We start from the raw sequence: 23901 nt of genomic DNA, 5'->3' as shown, positions 1-23901 counted from the left end.
TGCTCTGCGGTGGGTCCAGGCTGCCTGTGCAGGGCTTTGTGAGCCAGGGAGCAAGGGATAGGCCGCATCACCCAGGATCACTATGGGCACGTCCACTTCCCTGACTGACAGTGAGACCGGGGAAGAAAGTGCCGGCCTGCGCCTTTCAGAAGATGTGGTTGTCTTGTGCCTTTCCTGACCATCCCATATGGATGTTGTGATCCACAAGGGCCTGCAGCACCATGGAGAAGTCTCCCTTGATGGGGACACACTATCTCATTGCTTCTCAAAGTGCAGTCTGTGGACTGCCATGGCCGGAGCTCCCCTTCCCCTCCCCCTGCCCTATGTAGTGGGAAGCCCATGCTGCTGCTCCAGCCTTGCAGTCGGCATGTGGCTGCGAGTCTGCAGCTCCAGCTCGCAGGTGAAGCAACTCGCCCCTCCCCACCTGCGCGGGCCATGGACCTGCACATGGAAGAGCACTGCCGGCATGGAAAGAGTGGAGCGTCCCTCAGCTGGCCCTGTGGGGCAGGCAGCAGGTTGGGCTGCATGGAGCTCAGCCGGCGGGGGAGCTCGCGTGGTGCACGAGCAATCCCCCAGCAGCAAATTGGGCTGCACCACGGCAGGCAGTGGTGAGAGGAGGCGACACTGAGGCAGAGGAACCTGCACACACAGGAGGGGGGCTTTGCGCCCACTGGGACTCAATTTGTGGGAGGGGCTGAGCACTGGCTCAGCCCCCAAGGGTGCCAAGGACTGGACTTCTGCAGGCCCCCGTCCACTGCAGGGCTAGATACCCCAGGGCCACCTACCCACCTACCCCCCACCTTGCTGCACTGCTCTGCCCCTCCATTTCCCTGGCCCATCCCTGGCCATCTTGACCCAGCCCTATTCCCAGGAGCACCCTGCCCCCATCTCTCTGAACCCCCTCAACCACTCTGCCCCCCAGCTATAACCCCAGGCACTCTCTGCTCCCATCTTTCTACCCTCGGCCAGATACCCTACTCCCAACCTTCTTCTGCAACCTACTTCCCACCCAGACCTTGCACCCTCACCCCCTTATGCACCCGACCTCCCTCCTAGATCCTGCACCTCATCCTATCGTACTTGCTGTCAGCCCTGTCCCACACACTGAGCCCCTCATTTTCGGCCCACTCTAGAGCCTAAAGGGATCCATAAAATCCACTAACTCTGGCACCCCAGAAGAGCAAATCTAGCCTATGGGAAGCCCTGAACCTCAGTCTTCCCTGTTCCTTTAATTCTCTTCGCCCCGTGGTGCTGGAGTGCCAGAGGAGTGAGGTGTCTCCCTTGGGGGCCATATCAGTGAGGATTGGGTGAGTTTTGGAAGAGGTCTTTGGGGGGATTTTTTGCTTCTTCTTTCTTGTGTGGTCCCCCACTGAGATGGCTGTAGCTCAGTGGCCCTGACAAAAAAAAAAAGACTCCCTACATTGGCCATAATTTAACAAACAAAACAAAACAAAAACAAACACACAAACTTTTTCCTGTTGGATATAAATTCATATTTTAGTTTAAATGACGTTTGATAAACTAACATGAGAAAATTAAAATGCTTAATCTGTTTATTAATTTAAATTAAACCTTTCTCCCTGGCTGCATCACTAGAAAAATATCTCCAGTGTAGTGATGTAATTAACAGAGAGTGTCCATTAGCAACTGGTGCTCCGTGGAAAGGTTCACATAGAGCCAGGTGATCCATGGGCTAAAAAGTTTGAGAACCATTGCCCTAGTTTGAATTTTTTTTAAAATTAAAAATTCATAAATTGAATTTAGTAATTTCAAAATAGTTTCCTAGAGCAGACATGGACTAACAACAACATATCTACAGGAGGTATCATGAACTTGCATGGGCACAACCCACTTCTTCCGAGGAACGGAGCACGTGGACTGGAGCAGTTTCACTGGCAGACACAACACACGGCAGGGGTGCAGGACGAAATGTGCATCCAGCTTTTCTCTTCATAAAGAGCAGTCCTACCAGGACAGGAGAGTCAGAGGATGCCCCGGGCTGCCTTTCCCAGGGCTAAGTTGGGTGACACTGTCATGAGCTCCCTTCCACGGCCGCTTCCTTTCCCTTTGTAAATGCGTCAGGTTTGCTGCAGACCCAGCACTTCTCCCCGCTGCACCGCGAGCTGCTGGCCCCGTTCTCGTCATTCAGATACGCGCAGTCGCCTCCACCTTGGATCTTGAACCTGCAGCACAGGAGCCAGGGAGCTGATGTCAGGCAGAAGCTGGGTGTTTCCGACTCCCCTCCCCCCCCCATGTCTGTAACAGCCCCTGGAGATTCCCCTTCCTGCCCCAGCACCCGGCCACGCACCCCAGCGGAAGGGGGCAGCAGGGCCAAGAGGTTCTAAGATGAACTGGCCTCCATGAAGCATCTATGCTGGGGGGAAATTTCAACCCCAGTTGCTGCTGCCCACCCAGCGGGAGTGGGATGGACCCCCAGCAGCCCAACCCCATCTCCCCAAACCGCCCTGGGTGCAGATTTCAGGGCTGAGGGCAACGCCAGCCCCACAAACACAGCAGCTGTTGTACCATCCCAGCACCACAGACCTGGAAACAGGACGGGATCTAGGAAACCCTCACGTGGCCATTCCCTGCCCAGGTCCTATCCTGGCTAGGGGGCATGTACCCAACAGCTTTGTGTCTGGCCAGGCTGGGGACTCCTCCTCTGCCCCAAACCACCAGCCTCTGGCTCCAGGGCGGCTGGGCTCGGTAGCAGAGAGGGGAGAACCCTGCCCCATCCCACTTAAGCAGATACCTGCGTACGGGGACTCGGCAGCATCACCCCAGCCGAGCTCTGACTGGACGGCAAAGACGTCCCAGAGCCTTCTGCTGGGGTGGGTTCCCACGCAGCACAAACCAGGGTGAACACCCCCTGGGATGCTTGGGGCAGCTCCTCCTCAGCAGACGTAGGCCAGCATCACAGTGCTGATAACTCTCTGGGCTGGGGTTGGACATTTGCCTGGTCCAAGAGTTATTGGTCAAGGTCGGGGGAGGGGGAGCTGCACTCCAGGCCACGCCGAGGGCTGGCTGCCCTGAGTCCCGCCACTGGGAGCATGGAGCCAGCCCTCCCCACTTTGCCCAGGTGCCAGCGGAGGCTGCTCTGCGCACGCCTGCCAGTCCGGGCCCCACAGCGGCCTTGGGTGGAGGAGCACGTCCCCTTCCCGTGCCACGCAGCACCAAGCCGTGAGGCAGGAACAGGCCCCGGAGAACAGCTGCTGTGAAAACGGAGGCACCAAGCACGTTTCAGGCCCTATGGAGTTTAGAGGCGACTGGCTGAACATTCCTTCTGGGACTGGCACCTGATTGTGGGACACTGGAACCGCCCCCAGGGCAGTTAGGCACCTAAATCCCTTTGTGAATCCAGCCCCTCGGTGCTGTCACTCAAGAGGCTCGGGCTTTCATTGACGACCAGCCAGGCTTCAAACCTGGCTATTGACTCCAGCGGGGGTGTCCCTGTGACCTGTCTGGTTTTTAATGGCTTCTCTCTGCAGAGTAATTCATTTTCCTAGGTGTAAATCTACTAAGGGCGAGGGGTATGATTGGTTCGCTAATTCTGATACAGCAGGTTACAATTGGTTAGTAAAATAACTGGCTAAGGTAGCAAAGCAGGACTCAAGGGTCACTATAAACGGGAGTCCAAAAGGAAGTTCCCTGGGAGGGTGGGTGTGGGGGTGGGTGTGAGCAGTGGTGCTTTTCATGTGCATCTTACAAGCGAAACACTGGTTACGTGAGGACACAGATTCCACTGACAGCAGAGCTCACGGAGAGGGGGGCAAAGACTCACAGGTTGTTGAATTCAGTGCCGTTGGCCCATTTCCAGGGCTGCCCTGGGTCCCTCCGGAGGCCGATCCAGTGGTGGAGTTTGCCTTTATGGCGCAGCAGGAAAGTCTAGAGCAGCGGAGGGGGGGTGGGTCAGGGCCCTGGGCAGGGAATCCCAGGTGCACACAGAGGGGCTCTGAGTGTTCCCAGGGGGTGGCTGGGGATTTTCCCCTCCCCCTTGCCCAGCTCTGTGTACAGTGAACCCTCGTTTATCGCGGTAGATAGGTTCCAAACCCGACCGCGATAGATGAAAATCCGCGAAGTAGAAGTAGGATCCTCAAAGCCTCGGGGGAAGCCGGCGGGGGGGGGCATCCCAGGCGCGCCTGGGCTGCTCCCCCGCCGGAGCCCCTCCGCGGCTTTCAAAGCCTCGGGGGAAGCCGGCGGGGGGGGGCATCCCAGGCGCGCCTGGGCTGCTCCCCCGCCGGAGCCCCTCCGCGGCTTTCAAAGCCTCGGGGGAAGCCGGCGGGGGGGGGCATCCCAGGCGCGCCTGGGCTGCTCCCCCGCCGGAGCCCCTCCGCGGCTTTCAAAGCCTCGGGGGAAGCCGGCGGGGGGGGGCATCCCAGGCGCGCCTGGGCTGCTCCCCCGCCGGAGCCCCTCCGCGGCTTTCAAAGCCTCGGGGGAAGCCGGCGGGGGGGGGCATCCCAGGCGCGCCTGGGCTGCTCCCCCGCCGGAGCCCCTCCGCGGCTTTCAAAGCCTCGGGGGAAGCCGGCGGGGGGGGGCATCCCAGGCGCGCCTGGGCTGCTCCCCCGCCGGAGCCCCTCCGCGGCTTTCAAAGCCTCGGGGGAAGCCGGCGGGGGGGGGCATCCCAGGCGCGCCTGGGCTGCTCCCCCGCCGGAGCCCCTCCGCGGCTTTCAAAGCCTCCGGGGAAGCCGGCGGGGGGGCATCCCAGGCGCGCCTGGGCTGCTCCCCCGCCGGAGCCCCTCCGCGGCTTTCAAAGCCTCCGGGGAAGCCGGCGGGGGGGCATCCCAGGCGCGCCTGGGCTGCTCCCCCGCCGGAGCCCCTCCGCGGCTTTCAAAGCCTCCGGGGAAGCCGGCGGGGGGGCATCCCAGGCGCGCCTGGGCTGCTCCCCCGCCGGAGCCCCTCCGCGGCTTTCAAAGCCTCCGGGGAAGCCGGCGGGGGGGCATCCCAGGCGCGCCTGGGCTGCTCCCCCGCCGGAGCCCCTCCGCGGCTTTCAAAGCCTCCGGGGAAGCCGGCGGGGGGGCATCCCAGGCGCGCCTGGGCTGCTCCCCCGCCGGAGCCCCTCCGCGGCTTTCAAAGCCTCCGGGGAAGCCGGCGGGGGGGCATCCCAGGCGCGCCTGGGCTGCTCCCCCGCCGGAGCCCCTCCGCGGCTTTCAAAGCCTCCGGGGAAGCCGGCGGGGGGGCATCCCAGGCGCGCCTGGGCTGCTCCCCCGCCGGAGCCCCTCCGCGGCTTTCAAAGCCTCGGGGGAAGCCGGCGGGGGGGCATCCCAGGCGCGCCTGGGCTGCTCCCCCGCCGGAGCCCCTCCGCGGCTTTCAAAGCCTCCGGGGAAGCCGGCGGGGGGGCATCCCAGGCGCGCCTGGGCTGCTCCCCCGCCGGAGCCCCTCCGCGGCTTTCAAAGCCTCCGGGGAAGCCGGCGGGGGGGCATCCCAGGCGCGCCTGGGCTGCTCCCCCGCCGGAGCCCCTCCGCGGCTTTCAAAGCCTCCGGGGAAGCCGGCGGGGGGGCATCCCAGGCGCGCCTGGGCTGCTCCCCCGCCGGAGCCCCTCCGCGGCTTTCAAAGCCTCCGGGGAAGCCGGCGGGGGGGCATCCCAGGCGCGCCTGGGCTGCTCCCCCGCCGGAGCCCCTCCGCGGCTTTCAAAGCCTCCGGGGAAGCCGGCGGGGGGGCATCCCAGGCGCGCCTGGGCTGCTCCCCCGCCGGAGCCCCTCCGCGGCTTTCAAAGCCTCCGGGGAAGCCGGCGGGGGGGCATCCCAGGCGCGCCTGGGCTGCTCCCCCGCCGGAGCCCCTCCGCGGCTTTCAAAGCCTCGGGGGAAGCCGGCGGGGGGGCATCCCAGGCGCGCCTGGGCTGCTCCCCCGCCGGAGCCCCTCCGCGGCTTTCAAAGCCTCGGGGGAAGCCGGCGGGGGGGCATCCCAGGCGCGCCTGGGCTGCTCCCCCGCCGGAGCCCCTCCGCGGCTTTCAAAGCCTCGGGGGAAGCCGGCGGGGGGGCATCCCAGGCGCGCCTGGGCTGCTCCCCCGCCGGAGCCCCTCCGCGGCTTTCAAAGCCTCGGGGGAAGCCGGCGGGGGGGCATCCCAGGCGCGCCTGGGCTGCTCCCCCGCCGGAGCCCCTCCGCGGCTTTCAAAGCCTCGGGGGAAGCCGGCGGGGGGGCATCCCAGGCGCGCCTGGGCTGCTCCCCCGCCGGAGCCCCTCCGCGGCTTTCAAAGCCTCCGGGGAAGCCGGCGGGGGGGCATCCCAGGCGCGCCTGGGCTGCTCCCCCGCCGGAGCCCCTCCGCGGCTTTCAAAGCCTCGGGGGAAGCCGGCGGGGGGGCATCCCAGGCGCGCCTGGGCTGCTCCCCCGCCGGAGCCCCTCCGCGGCTTTCAAAGCCTCGGGGGAAGCCGGCGGGGGGGCATCCCAGGCGCGCCTGGGCTGCTCCCCCGCCGGAGCCCCTCCGCGGCTTTCAAAGCCTCGGGGGAAGCCGGCGGGGGGGCATCCCAGGCGCGCCTGGGCTGCTCCCCCGCCGGAGCCCCTCCGCGGCTTTCAAAGCCTCGGGGGAAGCCGGCGGGGGGGCATCCCAGGCGCGCCTGGGCTGCTCCCCCGCCGGAAGCCCCTCCGCGGCTTTCAAAGCCTCGGGGGAAGCCGGCGGGGGGGCATCCCAGGCGCGCCTGGGCTGCTCCCCCGCCGGAGCCCCTCCGCGGCTTTCAAAGCCTCCGGGGAAGCCGGCGGGGGGGCATCCCAGGCGCGCCTGGGCTGCTCCCCCGCCGGAGCCCCTCCGCGGCTTTCAAAGCCTCCGGGGAAGCCGGCGGGGGAGCAGCCCAGGCGCGCCTGGGATGCCCCCCCGCCGGCTTCCCCGGAGGCTTTGAAAGCCGCGGAGGGGGCCCGGCGGGGGAGCAGCCCAGGCGCGCCTGCCCCCCCGCCGGCTTCCCCGGAGGCTTTGAAAGCCGCGGAGGGGCTCCGGCGGGGGAGCAGCCCAGGCGCGCCTGGGATGCCCCCCCGCCGGCTTCCCCCGAGGCTTTGAAAGCCGCGGAGGGGCTCCGGCGGGGGAGCAGCCCAGGCGCGCCTGGGATGCCCCCCCGCCGGCTTCCCGGGAGGCTTTGAAAGCCGCGGAGGGGCTCCGGCGGGGGAGCAGCCCAGGCGCGCCTGGGATGCCCCCCCGCCGGCTTCCCCGGAGGCTTTGAAAGCCGCGGAGGGGCTCCGGCGGGGGAGCAGCCCAGGCGCGCCTGGGATGCCCCCCCGCCGGCTTCCCCGGAGGCTTTGAAAGCCGCGGAGGGGCTCCGGCGGGGGAGCAGCCCAGGCGCGCCTGGGATGCCCCCCCGCCGGCTTCCCCGGAGGCTTTGAAAGCCGCGGAGGGGCTCCGGCGGGGGAGCAGCCCAGGCGCGCCTGGGATGCCCCCCCGCCGGCTTCCCCGGAGGCTTTGAAAGCCGCGGAGGGGCTCCGGCGGGGGAGCAGCCCAGGCGCGCCTGGGATGCCCCCCCGCCGGCTTCCCCGGAGGCTTTTTAAAGTTTTGGTAACCGCTACTTCGCGGTTCGACCATCGCGGATTCACGTATATACATAATGTAATGAAAAAGTCCGCGAAGTCGTGAATCCGCGATAGTCGAACCGCGAAGTAGCGAGGGTTCACTGTAATTCAGTATTAACCCTCCCTCCGCATGGCTAGGGCCGCTCTTGGGAACTACTGGGTCCTAAGCCCCACTTAGACCAGGCCAGGCTCTGTGCAAAACCCTTGCCTTCCATTGCAGCTGGGCTCCCTCTAGTCCTCCCTGGGGCAGGGAAGAGCCCAGCTGATCCGAACAGGTGATGTTGGGAGGGACCAGGCCTAAGAGGACCCTCCCCCACCTCAGCTGGCTGCTCCTTCCTTTACCCTGGGGCACTGGCTCTTCCAGCCGCGCTGGGGTCTTAGCCCCCTCCAGCCCCAGGCAGCCCAGCAGACACTGGGCCGGGCCAGCCCCAGAGGGGTGTCTCCTGCTCAGAGGCCTGACAGTGGCTGATCCCCCCGCCCCCCCCCCCGGCCCCATCACTGACACCAGAGGGGCCCTGGGCCCAGCCCGGCTGGGCATTCAGGGCTGGAAAGTCCATTGGCTCTGAGCGGCTTCTCACCCAGCCACTGAGCCCAGGCCAGGCCAGAGCGACGAGTCTCTCACCATTTCCTGCTCGTTGTCGATCCCAGTCAGGGAGGCCCCCAGGGCAGAGCAGTTGCTCCGGCTGTAGGTCCAGTTCCCTTCACCCTCGGAGAAATAGAAGCATTTCCCCTGGTAGCCGACCCAGCTGTCTGGGCACCAGGGGCCCTGCACAGCTGGAGCGCACCCAAATAACAGCACTGAAATGAGACAGGAACAGGTGGGGTGAGGGGACCTGCCCATGGGTGGCAGAAATGATCCCGGCACCCCAGGCTGCTGAGACTCCTCTGACACCGGGCAGCCGCTGTGGGCGTGGGAAAGAGGGAGCCAGGAGGACACTGGTAATCCAGCCCCACAGGGAGGGTTCTCTGACCCGATGGCACCGGGCCACTGTCTCAGTTCACACTCCACAGGGAGGCAGTTGACAATGGGCTCGTGTGTCTAAGCCCATAGGGCTGGGCCCAGGCTGTGGGTCAGAGCAGGGGGTGGGCAGGGAACTGCAGAGGGAGGGGCTGTTAGCAGGCCGGCAGCTGGCAGGCTGGGTAAGAGGCGGGTTCAGCAGGGTTGGCCAAGCCGGTTCCCTGAGGAGCTCTGCTCGCCTGGGCCACTGCCCCTTCCCTCCCCTGCTCTGTGCTGGGCTGCCCAGGAAGGGGCTGAGGGGAGGATGGGAACAAACTCCCTGCCCTTCGCCAGGTCGAGCGCCTGCAGCCCGGAGCTCCCAGCGCAGCTAGACGCAGGGCGAGGGAGACGCCTGGCGGGAGACGTTTTCCGGGCGGGAAGGGACATGCCCAGCCCGGGGGCAGGGACAGCTCAGAGCAGCCCAGCCACAAGGCCAATAGCGGCACATTCAGAGCCACACAAGGCAGCCGAGTAAGGCAATCAGGGACACCAAATGGCCACAGGGTGGCTGCAGCCTGATGCATTCCTTATACAGAGAGATTGCTTCCTGCTAATTCAGCATCCAGAGGAAAACTGAGGCCTCCCTGCAGTGTGGCCCTTGCAGTGCCGGAGGAAGGGTTACACGGGGGAGGGGAGGAGGGATAACTCACCCTCTGGAGCGTTTGGCAGGGTCAGAGCAGCAGGTGAAGAGCCAGAGGCAGGTTCTCAGGCTCACTATGGAGGGGTTGCTAAATTCTAGCCCATTCCAAACACCATGTGAGTTCGGGATTTCCCTCCCCACAACCACTCCTGCCCACTCTCAGCCTCCATAACTTGGCATGGGGAGGGGTCTGCCACAAACCCCTCCAGCCACCTTGTGCACTTGCTCCTTTGCACCACAGTGACTCTGTAGCTGGTTTTGAAGCCTTCCCCTGTGGCAGCAGAGATCAAAGAACGAATAGGTCGTGCACCGGCCTGCACACCCCTAATGATGTCATGGTGCTGGGTGCTGCATGTGCTGGTGCTCGCACGCGGAGGAAGCAGCGGGGGTAGTGCAGACACTGCTCCCTGGTGCGGCTCAGTGTGGGATTTGTGTCCCTCGTTCCAGGGAGCAGCTGCAGGTGTGCGGGGCACGATTTCACATTTCACACCTTGCACTGAGCTGCACATGGGCATATACAGGCCCCCAGGAGAAAGGCTGCCAGACCTGTGGGCCCCTTCTTGTACTTTCTGATGGGCCCGGGCACCACAAGGTCCAACTGGTGCCATTTCTACCATCTGGCCCTACTGCGCTCTGGGGCAGCCTGCACATGCCAGGGAGAGTAACCCCAAGCTCACAGATCTCATTTTACACTGTGAACCTATGCTGCTTGCACCAGGGCAGCTGGCTCTGGTAAGGATGGTGAAGCAGATACATCAGTGCAAACCCCTCGCACACACGTGCAAGAGCAGCATGTCCCACTCTGGTCACCTACTGCAGTGATCAGCACCAGGGCAAGCCCGCCGCACCCCGCCGCACACTTACAGTTGAATTGATGCAAATTGGTAACACATCAGTCAGTACCATCGGCACAGAGGAGTCCCAGTGCAGACAGACCTGGAGTCACCCCCTGCCAGCTGCTAAATCCTCCAGGGACCAGATCCCAGATCCCACACTCACCTGGTCACCAGTACACCCTCTCTGCACTAGCACTGTGGGGCCCTGCCCAGGTCACTCACTGGTGGGTGTCACACGGCGTTAGAGGGGGTGTCTGTGCTGGGCCCCATAGCTCATTCCAGTGACAGACAACACCTGCCAGCCCGGCCCTGGGCATGACGCAGGGAGGCCAGGCTGGTACCTCAGGGTGACAGGCTGCAGGCAGAGGCCCAGCTCACTGCTGCCCTGTGCCCATCCTGTCAATCACCCATCCTCTGTAGAGGTGTGAATTACTGTTTGGGGCCCAGCGATAGTCACTGGGACCCCACATGCTCAGAGACTGGCTGGGGGGGGAGGGGACTTGGCTGGGGGGGGAGGGGACTAGTGTTAGTCAGACCCTCCCCACACAGCAAGTGCCATGGGCAGGGCCTAGGAGGTGGCTCTGGGAGAAGCATCCCTCAGGTACCCTCTGTCCCAGGGACAGGAGCCAGAGAGGCCAGGAGGAAACGCTATGACTGGGGCAGCTGTAGGGGGGGTGGGATGTGCAGGGGTGGGGGGCGAGGAAGCCGAGTTCTCACCTGCCAGGACAATGACAGCGATGAGAAGACCAGAGATCACGACTGCAACAGTAACTACCAGCCATCTGGAGTTGCATGTCAAGGAGTAACCGTGAGGCTCTGAAACAGAGGGACCCATCTCAATGACAGCAGCAGGCTGGGGCTGCCCTAGAACATGCCCCATTCTGTCCTCCCGCCTCACCCCAGATGCTCTAAGAGAGGTGCCCAGGGGCTCAGGCAAGCTGGGGCTGGCAGGACAGTCCCTCCCCCGGCTCTGCCAGCCAGGCCAGCCAGCTCAGGGCACAGAGATAAGGATCCATATGTTCTAGGGGCAGGAGCCCACCCAACCACCCAGTGCCGGTCCCTGTGGTCTCACCCAGGCAATACGTAGCCCGAGAAGGAGCCAGGCCAAGAGGGGCCAAGGCTGTCACAGGGGGTCTGACCTACCAGCCCAAACGGCCCCTGCCAGCCACACGTCCAGCCAGTCCCTGGGAGCCATGGATCGGGGCCCTGTGAGCCCCAGGGGATCCAACTCCTGCTGCGGTGGGTTTGGGGGGCATCTGTGTCAGGGGCAGTGGAACCTTCCCAGATGTGGGGAGCCAGGGCCCCTCATTGGCCCCACCCTTTCCTCCAGAGCCCCATCACCAGCCAGGCAGCCGGGAAGGGGGGGGGCGGGAATTTGAACCCACAATCTCACGCTCTGGAGGCTGAGCCATACCCATTAGGCCAGTGGAGGACCTACCCCACCGCCCTACCTCTAGCAGCTTCCTTGTCACCCTGGGCCTCTCCACTTATGTGGGGCGGGGGCATTGGGAGCAGCCCCAGGTCTGTGTCCCTGCCCCTGCAGGCCCTGCCCCCCAGTGGAGAAGCCGGGTCCATGGCTCCCCACAGCTGCCCTTGTTGCTGTTATCACAAACTGGCTCTGGCTGGGGAGCAGGGCCTCGGAGCCAGGCCATGGCAAGAGCCACGGTGATGGGCAACCACAGACCCTCCATCTGCTGTGGACAGGGAGCTGGGGGGCGGGGCAGAGTGCAGGGATACAGGCCAGGCGCTGCTCTCACCTCCCCACCCAGCGGTTCCCTGCAACTGCCTGGGATCCCTGTGGGGCTCCAGCTGCCAGCCCTGAGGGGAAAAGGGGGAAGAGGCAGGGCCAGAGGCTGAAGACAAGGAGGCCCTGGCCCCCACACATGGCCCTTTGGAGCCCCAGGCTGTCTCAGGGACTCTCTCCAGCCCAGTCCCAGGCAGCAACACCCCGTTACCTGGCTCCCCTCCCCTCTTCTGGTGCAGCGTTTGCAGCGGCACTTGGCTCTCAATATCCCTATCTGTTGCTCCCATGGTCTGTCAGCCATGCTCGGGCTGGGGACGCTGCTGTAGGCGCTGGGCCGGGCTCGGCTCCTCTCTGGTGATGGGCCTGATTCAGGTGCAGCCGGGTGGGTTTCTTGCTCCGGACTGCCCAGTCGAGCTGGAAGCGGAGACAGAACAAGCAGGAGAGGTCAGGGACAATGTTTCCTCTAATTCTTTTTCCACCCATGTGCAGAATCAATTTTGTTCTGTGCACCACACAATGTGCAGATGTGCGCTCCCAGCAGAAACAAATGCTGCCGGCTGTGGGCACTCTGCCAATCAGCTGGGCAGCATTGGAATCTCTCCTGGGATGTAAAATTCGGTGTAATTTGTTAACTGGTTAAACTTAATATTTGACTGGTTAACTGATGGGCAGGCAGGGTTGTTAGCTTGGGGGTCGCTGAACTGGGGCTCACCCCCATCACGGGCAGGAACTGCTCCAGTTTAGCTGCTTCCTGCCCCCAGCGTGGGACAGCCATTTCCAGTCCCAAATGGGACAAGGGCTGGCAGCCCAGTGGTGGGGCCCAGCGTATTCCAGGCTGCGGACCAGGGACTGCTCCCGGGTACCTGATACGTATCACTTACTAAGGGTGAGGCTTATGGGTAACCAGTTTCCCATTCACATTGCTAGTGACACTCAGCTCACAGGGACATAAGAACATAAGAACATAAGAACGGCCGTACTGGGTCAGACCAAAGGTCCTTCCAGCCCAGTATCCTGTCTGCTGACAGTGGCCAGCACCAGGTGCCCCAGAGAGGGTGGACAGAAGACAACGATCAAGCAATTTGTCTCCTGCCATCTCTCTCCAGCCTCTGACGAACAGAGGCCAGGGACACCATTTTATCCCCTGGCTAATAGCCTTTTATGCACCTAACCTCCATGAAATTATCTACCTTCTCTTTAAACTCTATTATAGTCCTAGCCTTCACAGCTTCCTCTGGCAAGGAGTTCCACAGGTTAACTACACGCTGTGTGAAGAACAACTTTCTTTTATTAGTTTTAAACCTGCTACCCATTAATTTCATTTGGTGTCCTCTAGTTCTTCTACTTAGGGAACTAATAAATAACTTTTCTTTATTGGCCCTCTCCACACCACTCATGATTTTATAAACCTCTATCATATCCCCCCTCAGTCTCCTCTTTTCTAAACTGAAAAGTCCCAGTCGCTTTAGCCTCTCCTCATATGGCCAGTGGAGGACCTACCCCACCTCCCTACCTCTAGCAGCTTTCTTGTCACCCTGGGCCTCTCCACTTATCTGGGGTGGGGGCATTGGGATCAGCCCCAGGTCTGCTCAGAGGGTTGTGAATGGGGGGGATTTGTGGTTTCTCAATCCCTGCCCAGCATCCAACCCCAGCCAGTGGCAGTGCCATGGTGACTGACCCCCCTGGAGTCCCCTCACTGTCTTCCCCCACAGGGCTTCAATGACCTGCTCTACTCCAGAACTGCCCTCCCCCCGCATGAGGATCTGCTCACTGGTGACTGGCCCCAACCTGTGGAGAGGAGAGAAACCCCTCCCCCCGCCCACACACACTCCTGCACTCAAGCGCAAGCAGCAAACCCACCAGGAGGAGAGGGAGATGGGGGGGGAGGGGGAGCAGCAGCTACACAAGCAACAGAGAGGGGCAAACGGGGGACTGAGTAACATCAAGGCAATTAAAGCACTAGGTCCAAAGTCGCGTTGTCACTGATCCATTGCAGAGAACCTTGTCCGGTTACACTTTGGCTGGTTTCTAAATTCAAGGGCAGCATGCTCAGGGGTAGATAGTAGGGAGGTAATAATGTAGTCGATTAACCGATCAGCAAAACACCTTCCCCCTCCAGTACATTTTTTAGCAGGCTGGCCAGCAGTCCAGCGGTGTCACCTGCCCCTGTTGCAGCTCTGCATTTAAAGTGTATCGGCAGTCAGGCAGACTGGCAGCCCAGATCAGTTCTGGCTCATGCTGGGCCTGGGAGCTCAGACCTTCCCCGGACAGAGGCAACTGCCACCCCACACTGCTGCCTCTGTATCAAAGGCAGCAGCGCAGGGCGACAGGCAGCCGGGTCCGCAGAGGGAGCTGGTTTGTAAACCGGCTCCCCTCGCTGCTGCCTCTGATGCAGAGAGAGCAGCACAGAGCAGCAGCAGGCTCCTTGGGAACAGGGCTGGAGCCCACTGGCAGCCCCTGGAGACTATAGGATAAGAATTAATGCAACTACTTGACTATTCATTTAACTGAAATTTAACATCCTTAGTTGAAAGACCCATCACACCACCACCTACAAGCAGCCAAGCAAGTGTATAAACATCACTGACTCGGATGAGTAGGCTGCCCCCAACCTGCCATAGGAGATTAACGGTAGAGGGGTTTGCAAGGTAAAATGTGATGTAAGGAATTCAAAGGCCTGTGCAAACACTAACGAATGATCAAGTCTTTGCACTTGCACAGAATCTGTTCTTCAGAGATCAAGGGGCTTTGGGTGAGCTTGCTACAGCAATTAAGTCTCCAGCAGTAACTCTCACCATGCTATGTGCACATAGTCAGTAGCAGATGTAGGAATAAAACCGAGGCATCCTGGGTTTTAACTGCTATACAGCTTTCTCCCAGAATTAGGTTTAAAATGTGCTCTGACCATTAGATTGCACTCCCCCAAACTGGAACAAGATTTTTCCATCATTGTGTGGATTTGTCATGCACATATAGAATAAATTTGGTTCTGTGCACTGAGGCATGTACAAATGTGCACCACCAGTAGAAACAGAACCTAGTTTTGGGCCCTCTGCTAATCAGCTGGGCAGCACTGGAATCTCTCCTGTGCAGTCTCACAAGCACCCAGACCATAGGGAACACTGCCTGGGACTTCCAGGAGCCATCTTTTTAGTCACAAAGTGGAACAGTAACTCACCCACCACAACAACTACCGGACAAGCCAAATTGTTTATTTGCTCTCAAGCCTAAATAAGTCTTTCATCCCTTTGCCTGTGGAGAAAAAAAAAAGAAAAAAAAAAGAAAAAACTGCCCCTGCCGGCTCCTTAGGGCAAAAAATTAGAAGAGAACCTTGACTTTAATTTTTTTTTAATTAAGCATTTTTCTAGTAGGGGTGTAAACATATCAATGGTTAAGGGATGAGCCAGGGCTACCTCTGGACAGGGGAGAGAAGGCAATTGTAGCCCCCTACCCCACACACATATAACTACTAAAAATATAAGTTGTTAGGTGTTTACTTGAACAGCCCAGTTTAACATCTTTAGTTCCCAGCCTTTGTGGCCACAAAAAAAGTTTGGAAATGTGACCCGGTTCCAACCTAAAGGCTGAGAAGTCACAAGGTGAAACGGGGCAAAAACTACAGAACTATAAGACCTTTTTTTGGAGTCCTGCCCCCTCCAGACTCTCTCTCTCACACTCACTTTTAGGAATGTTGAACAGGAACACCACAGAGAGGACAACTCAGACTCTCTGCGGGACACTTGGAGCGCACTCATTAGAGGGTAAGGTTACAGAGGCTCCCGGGTTCTACCCGCTCCAGTCCCGTTCTCCCTCCCTCAGCTCCGTGGCAGGGGGTTACGGTTTAGGTGCCTGGCTCCGGGGCTGATCGGAGCTGGGGCAGTTCAGAGTCGCTTGTGTCCCCCACCCCGAACCCGGCTGCATTCGCAGGCCCTGGCCCCACAGCGGCCTCTAGCGGGCCCGGGCGGAACTGCAGCCCCTTCGGAAAAGTGTAAATTCGACACTTGCCAACAAGGACTTAACAAGACTTTGAACTTTCTCACCCATTACCAAGACAGTTTCCCCAATTATCACCTGTAATACCATTAACTCACAAACATCCCACTCTCCCTACCTTTAATATCAGCAATTCACAGACACTTACCTTCCTTCCTCCCCCTTCCCACCCCCCCCCGCATCCCCCTTCTGTTCTGCAATGTGATTTGTCCTTTTCATATTTGTTCATTTTTTTAATTGTATCCTTTGGTATATATGGTTGTGACTACTTTCTTCCACTATTTGATCTGAGGAGTGGGTCTGGCCCACGAAAGCTCATCATCTAATAAACCATCTTGTTAGTCTTTAAAGTGCTACATTGTCCTGCATTTTGCTTGAACTACCCCAGACTAACACGGCTACATTTCTATCACTGTGCCACAGTGAAACTCTGCTCGGCCGGGGTGGGGGGTGGGGGGCAGATGGGGAGACTCCACCCCCCCATTATCCTGGGGTCCGCGCGATCCCCTCCCGCCATGGGGTGAGTCCGCTGCCTGCCCTCCTCCCCCGCTCTCCCCGCTAGCGCCATGCAGCCCGGCGCAGAGCCCCTGTGTGTGTCTCTCCCCCCCCCCCCGGCTCTCACCAGCCCCTCGACAGCGCGGAGGGACCCTGCGGATCCAGCGGGAGCCCGGCGGGCAGAGGCAGGTCCCAGGCCCGCTGTCGCTGCCAGCCCCGGGATTGGTGCTGCCCGGAGTAGGGGCGGGGGCCGCTGTGACACGGAGCCGGGCCGCCCTATGAGCGCGCAGCGCGGCAGCCTCGCAGGGCAGCGCCTGTTTTCCTGGACATGCCGCAGCTGCTGCGTCCCCTCCCTCGCCGCAATCCGCCTCTCCCGCCCGGCCGGGCCTGGCCGCTGGGTGGGTGGGTGAGCGGGCCCGGCTGCGTGGCAGTTTCCAGCCGTGGGACCCCCCCCAGCCCCCCACCTGCGTGTGTGTGTGTGTGGGGGGGGGGAGGTTACTTTAATTCACTAATAACCAAAGTGGGGAGGCTGGGACCGCCCCGGAGTCTGACTTCCCGGGGGCTGAGTTGTTCTCCCTGCCCCTCGCACCAGGTGCTGCTTGTGCCCTCAGACCTGCCTGTCAGTGGGGGGGTGTTGCGCAGTTGGGAGGCAGCACATTGCAGTGACCACCACACAAAGCAGCAAACGGACCAGCCTGGCATCCCCCCCCCCCCCCCACTCCCTAAGGCCCCTGCCCAGCCCTGCCCCACATCGGGGATGTAAACAAGTCCTGGGCTACTCAATAAGCCTAAGCAAGTATGAGAGGCAGCAGAGGGCAGAGCCAGAGAGCGGTTACCCCAGAACTCTGCCCCCTCTATCAGACAGAGCAGGAGATAGGGGAGACTGCGGGGCAGCAACCCCAGCCCATGGCCAGCCCAGACTGCCACACAGTGGCTGCTGGATCTGGCATGAGCCAGGCTCAAGCAGTCCCAGTTCACACCAGTCTGGGATGCTGCTCCTCAGTATTTGAAATGTAGGAAGAGCCCAGTGGCTCTTATAACATTTAAAACGCAAAGCCGCCATGGTCCAGAGCTCAGTCCTGGCTCCGTCCAGCTCCCACTGTGGCTCTGCAGAGGGCCCTCTTATCGACTACACAGTTAGCCAGATAACCACGATTTAACATCCTTCCTCCACACTGAAGCTCTGAACTTGGAGGAGAGGAATAAGAACACCCTACTGGGTTAGACCAAAGGTCCATCTATCCCTGTATCCTGTCTCCTGACTGTGGCCAATGCCAGGTGCCCCAGAGAGAAGAAACGCAACAGGTAATCTTTACATGATCCCTCTCCTGTCATCCATTTCAAGACACCCAGAGGCTAGCGACATCATTCCTACCCATCCTGGTTAATAGCTAAGGATAGACCTAACCTCCATGAATCTATCTAGCTCTTTTTCGAACCCTGTTAAAAATCCTAGTCTTCACAACATCCTCTGGCAAAGAGTTCCCCTAGTGGGGCTACTGTAAGTAGAGTGGTCATATTTCCCCATGCCTGATACAGGACGGGGGGCTGCCGGTAGGGTTGCCAGATGGTTGTAACAAAAATACGGAACACCACTCCCCCCCCCCCCCCCCAAAAAAAAAAAAACAGGAAAAAAATCTGTTGAAGGGAAAAAGGTGGGGAGGGGGGAGACCAAGGTTGTTGAGGAAAAAGGACTCAAACAGCATTAAAAGCCCTTTACAATTTAGTGCAGGGATAGGAACAGGGGAGCAGTTAAGGACTAAGACCCAGGTGGAAGCATTGCTTCCCCTAGGTCTTTTGGCTGGCAGCCATTTTGTGCCGGTAGCCTTGGGGAACCAGGTAAGCTTGGGGGCTGGAGTCGGGAGATTGGGGATGTTGTGAGCCGGGAGGTTGGGGATATTGTGAGCCAGGGGAGGCCTCAAAGGGTGGGGGCGCAGGCCGGGTGCTGAGTGTGTGTAGGCTTGCCAGGTGCCCGGCATTTTAGTTTAGGTGTCCAGTATTCTCTGAATTTTTTTACCAAACAGGAGGTGAAAATACTGGACTGTCCGGGTGAATACCAGACACCTGGCAACCCTAGCTACCAGCACTTGGGGCTTCAGCCCCACTGGGGAAGGAGAGTCACTGGCACTCGGAGCTTCAGCCCCACTGGAGGATGGAAGGAGCCACCAGTGCTCGGGGCTCCAGTTTGCAGGTGATACCAAGCTGGGAGGGGTGGCAAGTGCTTTTGAGGACAGGGTCGTAATTCAAACTGACCTGGACAAACTGGAGTAATGGTCTGAGATCAATAGGATGAAGTTCAATAAGGACAAATGCAAAGTGCTCCACTTAGAAAGGAACAATCCATTTCACACATACAGAATGGGAAGCGACTGTCTAGGAATGAGCCCTGCAGAAGAGAATCTAGGAGTCATAGAGGACCACAAGCTAACTAGGGGTCAACAGTGTGATGCTGTTGCAGAAAAAGCAAACACGATTCTGGACTGCATGAACAGGAGTGTTGTGAGCGAGACCCGAGAGTGTTCTTCCACTCTACTCTGCGCTGATTAGGCCTCAGAGCATTGTGTCTAGTTCTGGTAACACATTTCAAAAGTTGTGAGAAATTGGAGAATGTCTAGAGAAGAATCATTTTTGTTGCTCAAGGTCTACAAACATGAGCTAGGAGGGAAGACTGAAAGAACTGGGCTTGTTTAGTTTGGAAAAGAGAAGACAGAGGGGACATCATAGCAGTTTTCAAGTATCTAAAGGATGTTACAAGGAAGAGGGAGAACAATTATTCTCCTTGGCCTCTGGTGATAGGACAAGAAGCAAGAAGTGATCGCTTAATATTTCGGCTGAAGCACAAAGACAAACTGAAAATCCAAAATAGCAACAAATAATAATCATAAACCCAGGCAAAAATGAGTTGAAAAGAAACCTTGTAACATCATTTTAAGATTTTCCCCCTTTCATATTTGCAGAAGAGATTACAATAGAGTAAGTTAAAGAGTAAGATTATTTACAAAATGGAGCGCTTAAACACACAGATTATGTTGTGAAACTCTAACTCTCAATATGCAGTGCCAAAAAGTCAAAATCGTTCTTAGTACCTCGACCTAGCCAAGGCTTCTAAATGACTATTTCTTAAACCTCTGCTCAGAAATTGGCAAATTTTGGCAATAGCCAAAACCAGCAATAAAATTCCTAGCTTCGAAGCACACATTCAGGGGCAATTTTTCCCTCCCAAAGAAATATATTTTGTATAGTCACTTCTCTAAGCCAAAGGGACAGGCTCACTGTCATAAATCCTGCAAATTAAACGCCCATTTCTGCAAACTCTTGCACATAATTAACTTGAAGCCCATAAATTATCCCACTGATTTAATAATAGAGAGGTAGCCGTGTTAGTCTGCTCTTGCTAAAACAAAAGGAAAATCTATGTAGCACTTTAAAGACTAACATGATATTTTACTAGGTGATGAGCTTTCTGTGGGCCACACCCACTTCCTCTGAGTGGGGCTAATCAGGTGTGTAAACCAAAGCACATGCAACCCCAGAGAAGAGCAACCAAAATGATGAAAGGTCTAGAAACCATGGAGCTATGAAGGAAAACTGAAAGAACTGGGTTTAGTTTAGAAAAGAGAAGACTGAGGCTATGTCTACACCACACTTTTTTTTTTTTTTGGAAAAGTGTATGCAAACTGTGCTCCACAATATGCGAACCTTTTTCCAATACTTTTATCAGAAAAGGCTTTTCCAAAATTTGGCCTGTCTACACTGGGCCAAATTTTGGAAAAACCTCCTCTTTCAGAAGATCCCTTCTTCCTCATGGAATGAGGAAAACAGGGCTTCCGAAAGAGCGCCTCTGCGCTTCAGCAAAAAAAAAAAAAAAAAAAAGAAGCAGAAGAGCAGACGTGTTCCCTGGATGCAGCGGAGATTTTTCGGGATACCTCTGGTACTCCTAAAACACTCTGCAGTCTAGACGTACCCTGAGAGGGGACATGACAGCAGCTTTCACATGAAGGAGGGAGGAAAAAAAAGAATAGATCTCAGACAACCGGACAAGAAGCAATGTGCTCAATTGCAGCAGGGGAGGTTTAAGCTGGATATCAGGAAAAGCTTCCTGTCAGGGTGGTTAAACACTGGAATAAATTGCCTAGGGAGGTTGTGGAGTCTCCATCACTGGAAATATTTAGGAGCAGGTTGGACAGGCACCTGTCAGGGATGGTCTAGACCAGGGGTTGCCAACCTTTTTCGGTCCCTGTGCCTCCTTGGCTTTTAGTAAACCTTCCCGTATCCCCTATTCAATATGAAAGGAAAAATTCTAGATTCTAGAATCCACAACTTTTTTCACTAACACTAGTACTTTTGGAATATTTCAGTTAGGATCATCTAGTTATTTACCCCAAATATTCCCCGTACCGCCTTGACAAGCTTCTTATACCCTCTGGGGGTACGTGTACTCCAGGTTGTGAACCCCTGGTCTAGACGGTGCTGGTTCCTGCCCTGAGGGCAGGGGACTGGACTCAATGGCCTCTCCACATCCATTCCGGTTCTAGGGTTCTATGATTCTGACTTACCCAGCATTGCCTGGGTCCATCCCAGAGGTAGGGAGACCTTACAGGCCCATGCCTTGAGAAGTGGGGGGACCTGGCAGGGGGTCTGGGCTGGAGGGGGGTTGACCTGTAGGTTGGGAGGCCAGCCTGGGGCCAGAGGCTGGGGCCATACAACCCTCCCCCACCGGCACTCTCCAGGCCCAGTCCAGGGATAGGAGGGGAGGTGAGGCCATGCAAGCAGGCTGGCCACAGCAACTTTGGGTAGCCTGGCAGTGCTGGTGTGGGGGCTGCCGGTGGTTGGGGAGCGTAAGCAAGAAGCAGCAACATTATCTCCCCTCAATGTGAGCAACCTTGTTTGTCTGAGGGAATGGCTGAAGTAGGACTGAATGGTCTTTGTAGACTCTAAAGCCTGACATTATTTTGTTTTTCAATGCAGGGGTTTTGGTTGTTTTTCTTTTTACATGGTTACATATTGCTATAACTTCAACTTTCATGATGAAGAAATTCCACTTCAGTACTTGTAATGGGGAAACTGAAAAATACTAGCTGTTGGTTTGTGCAATGCAAGTCTTTGTAATAAAAAATAAACAAAGTGAGAACAGTCCACTATGTATTGTAATTGAAATCAATATATTTAATTTAAAAATATAAAAAAACCAAAATATTTAAGTAAACAGTATTCAATTATTGTTTAGCAGTGCGATTAATCACATCATTAAAACTTATTTGTGATTAATCGCTTGACAATCCTAATTTTTATTGAAAAGCGATTGACTAAAATAGAATCATAGAACACTAGAGCTGGAAGGGACCTCGAGAGGTGGAGTCCAGTCCCTTTGCCTTCCTGGCAGGTCCAAACACTGAATAAATAATAACATAAATAACAGCAGTAATATGGTCTGTGAGAGAAAGTCCGCAGATTTTATTTTTGTTTACTAAAGATACGTGCGATAGCATGGGAAGTATGTCTCATCTGTTACTGCAATGTTGGTGTCCGAACTATCGCGCTGTCTAATCTCCTCATTGTTCTAAATTTACATATAAACTCAAACGGGGCTTTAACTGGCATTTGCAGATTTTTTTTTCCTTTATATACTAACTAGAAGATTTGTACCCAGTTTTGCTCTGTTCTTAACTTCAAATCAGTTTTGCTTTGCTCTCTCAAATTTACAGTCAACATGTGACAAGTTTCAGCCAGCAGATGGCTCCCTACGTCACAAAATAAGAGCCCTGTGGTTTGGTCTGTAACTCAGTTAATTTCTGTTTTTCCTCACTTCAGTCACTGCTTGGGGGTGGAGCTGGGGAGGAGGGGTCCAAGGGAGAGAGGAGATCTCAGCCCCCTTCTCTTTGCAGCAACTTGGGGCCACATGAAAAGCGCCTGTCTGTGGTCCCTGCAGGCACAATCAGAGAAAGGGTTCATGTCCCCATGCTGGGGCAGGTCTAGGTTAGTCTGACCCCTGCACTCCCCAGCCAGAGTGAGGAATGCAGCAAACTCTGCACTTTCCCCTGGCTCCCTGACCAAGGGGAGCAGCCAGCAATGTTCCCCTAGGATTGGGAGGGAAGTGTCAGCCCCCTCTGGCTCCTTAGAGGACAGCGGGGGGGATGGGAGGTTTGGGGCTGCCTAGGACGGTCCTGATCCAGGGAGGGGCGCATCCCCAGCCAGCCCCTTTCACCTGCTGGGTGATTCTGTCTCTTTCCTGTATGGTTTCCTGAGAAGCAACCCCATTCTGGGCATGGCACAACCAAACCCAACCCTGTATTAAGTTATGGTAAGAAGAAGCTGCCCACTGAATGCAGAGGTCCTTGCCTCTAAATGGCTCCCTCAAGGATTGAACTCACAACCCTAGGTTTAGCAGGCTAATGCTCAAACCACACTAAATACATTTGTTTTTTCACACTAAACAAGTCACACTGCACTGAGCCTAGGCAAGAGCAGCATAAGGACCGTTTTGTAAGCATGGGAACTGATTAACAAGTAAAATGCAAGTGAGGTAAAAGAGTCAATCTTACAGCTCCACTCCTGCAAAGACTCTCACATGCTTGGTCTGAGGCTCTGTGGGCTGTCTCCTGGGAGGAAGTTTTGGCAGAACTGGACCTCCTAGAGCCAGTTGGGACACTTGTGCTGAAGGGACATCTTGGTAAAATGCTTTTTTTAAAAAGCCCCCAGCTCTTGATAAAGTCCCACCCTCCCCCAACACCCCCACCTGACTGAGCTCTGCCCATTCACCCCCACTCCCTCGTCCACCCCCCCCCCCCCAATTCTCCTCCTAATCCCACTGGGCTCTAACAAACGGCTTGCAGGGGCGACTTTTATCCCGATGCCTCAGATTTGGGTAAATGCAAAAAAAATCGGTGTAAAAATGGTGCAAAAACTGGATCCAAGATCCAACTGCTGCTGTAGGACAAATCGGAGCTGAGCTCGTCACACGCGCTGTGAGATGCCCCCAAAGCCTGCCCTTGGGGGCTGTCAAAATAACAACAGGGCTGTAGCTGTAACACTGGGATCTTTAGAATAACCCCCCTCTCCGCCCCCCCACCAGCCCCAGCTCCAGCATCCCCATTGCTGCGGGGGAGGAGGGGGTCAGTTGCCCAGGGCACTGCGGCGCGGGAAGATCGCAGCTCACCCCCACCAGGGACACCGCGGCTGCAGCAGCCCGGACAGATCACGTCCCAGCTCCATCCCCCGCTCTTGGCGCCTCAGCTGAAGGGGGAGCCCGCGCGCTCCATGCACAGGCACGTCTCCTTCCAGGACTAAAGCAGGAAAACGCGCAAAAAAGCCTGGGGCGTGGCCTTTATTAGCCTACTGCTGCTCGATTGGACAAGGCGTCAGGCGCCTGCCTGCATCAGCTGTTCCATTCATTGAACTTTCCCGGGAGGGCGGGACATTTGATATTATACTGAGCAGATTAGCATAAAGCGTGCCAAATCCCTGAAAGAGGACAAAGCCCTTAAGTCTCCCACCCATGCGTGCCGGGAGCAGACAGCCCGGGCCCAGTGCAGGGGGCAGCACCCGGCCAGAGAACCAGGGGATCGACCTTCAGTGTCTCGCCCCGCCCTGGGCGTAATTAACCTGTCACCGAGAGGCCGCCGCGCCTGTTGCATTTCACCCCCACGCGCTGCACCCAGCTGCTTTGCCCGGCTCTACCCACTCAGATCACGAGCTCCTGGAAGGGAGG

At 57.8% G+C, this 23901-nt stretch overlaps 1 protein-coding gene across 2 annotated transcripts; it reads right to left on the bottom strand.

Annotated features, from left to right (window-relative positions):
• Positions 1–1476: 1476 nt before the first annotated feature.
• Positions 1477–23498, bottom strand: LOC102448870 (C-type lectin domain family 2 member B-like). Of its 2 annotated transcripts, none has more exons than XM_075913777.2 (6): positions 23350–23498; positions 11917–12119; positions 10679–10777; positions 8111–8286; positions 3782–3885; positions 1477–2183 (listed from the first exon to the last, which is right to left on the bottom strand). In XM_075913777.2, exons 2-6 carry the CDS (start codon positions 11990–11992, stop codon positions 2033–2035), a joined length of 606 nt encoding a protein of 201 aa, XP_075769892.2. In that variant the 5' UTR covers positions 11993–12119; positions 23350–23498; the 3' UTR covers positions 1477–2032. The 2 variants fall into 2 exon arrangements, with proteins under 2 accessions (XP_075769892.2, XP_075769894.2); XM_075913779.2 differs by lacking the exon at positions 23350–23498 and adding an exon at positions 16321–16459.
• Between the last annotated feature and the right edge of the window lie 403 nt (positions 23499–23901).

Source organism: Pelodiscus sinensis, chromosome 19, assembly GCF_052426305.1.
Source record: "Pelodiscus sinensis isolate ZL-2025 chromosome 19, ASM5242630v1, whole genome shotgun sequence".
Lineage (NCBI taxonomy): Eukaryota > Metazoa > Chordata > Testudines > Trionychidae > Pelodiscus > Pelodiscus sinensis.
Note: the sequence above shows the minus strand (reverse complement) of the source record. Positions and strands in the feature narration are given on the sequence as shown.

What these genes read in the sequence shown, in the direction of transcription:
- LOC102448870 (XM_075913777.2), bottom strand. Translation starts at nt 11,992, where the DNA reads ATGGGAGCAACAGATAGGGATATTGAGAGCCAAGTGCCGCTGCAAACG. An exon ending in TCGACAACGAGCAGGAAATG is followed by an intron (nt 3,886 to 8,110) that starts GTGAGAGACTCG and finishes CCGCTGCTCTAG; the next exon opens with ACTTTCCTGCTGCGCCATAA. An exon ending in GGCACTGAATTCAACAACCT is followed by an intron (nt 2,184 to 3,781) that starts GTGAGTCTTTGC and finishes CCTGTGCTGCAG; the next exon opens with GTTCAAGATCCAAGGTGGAG.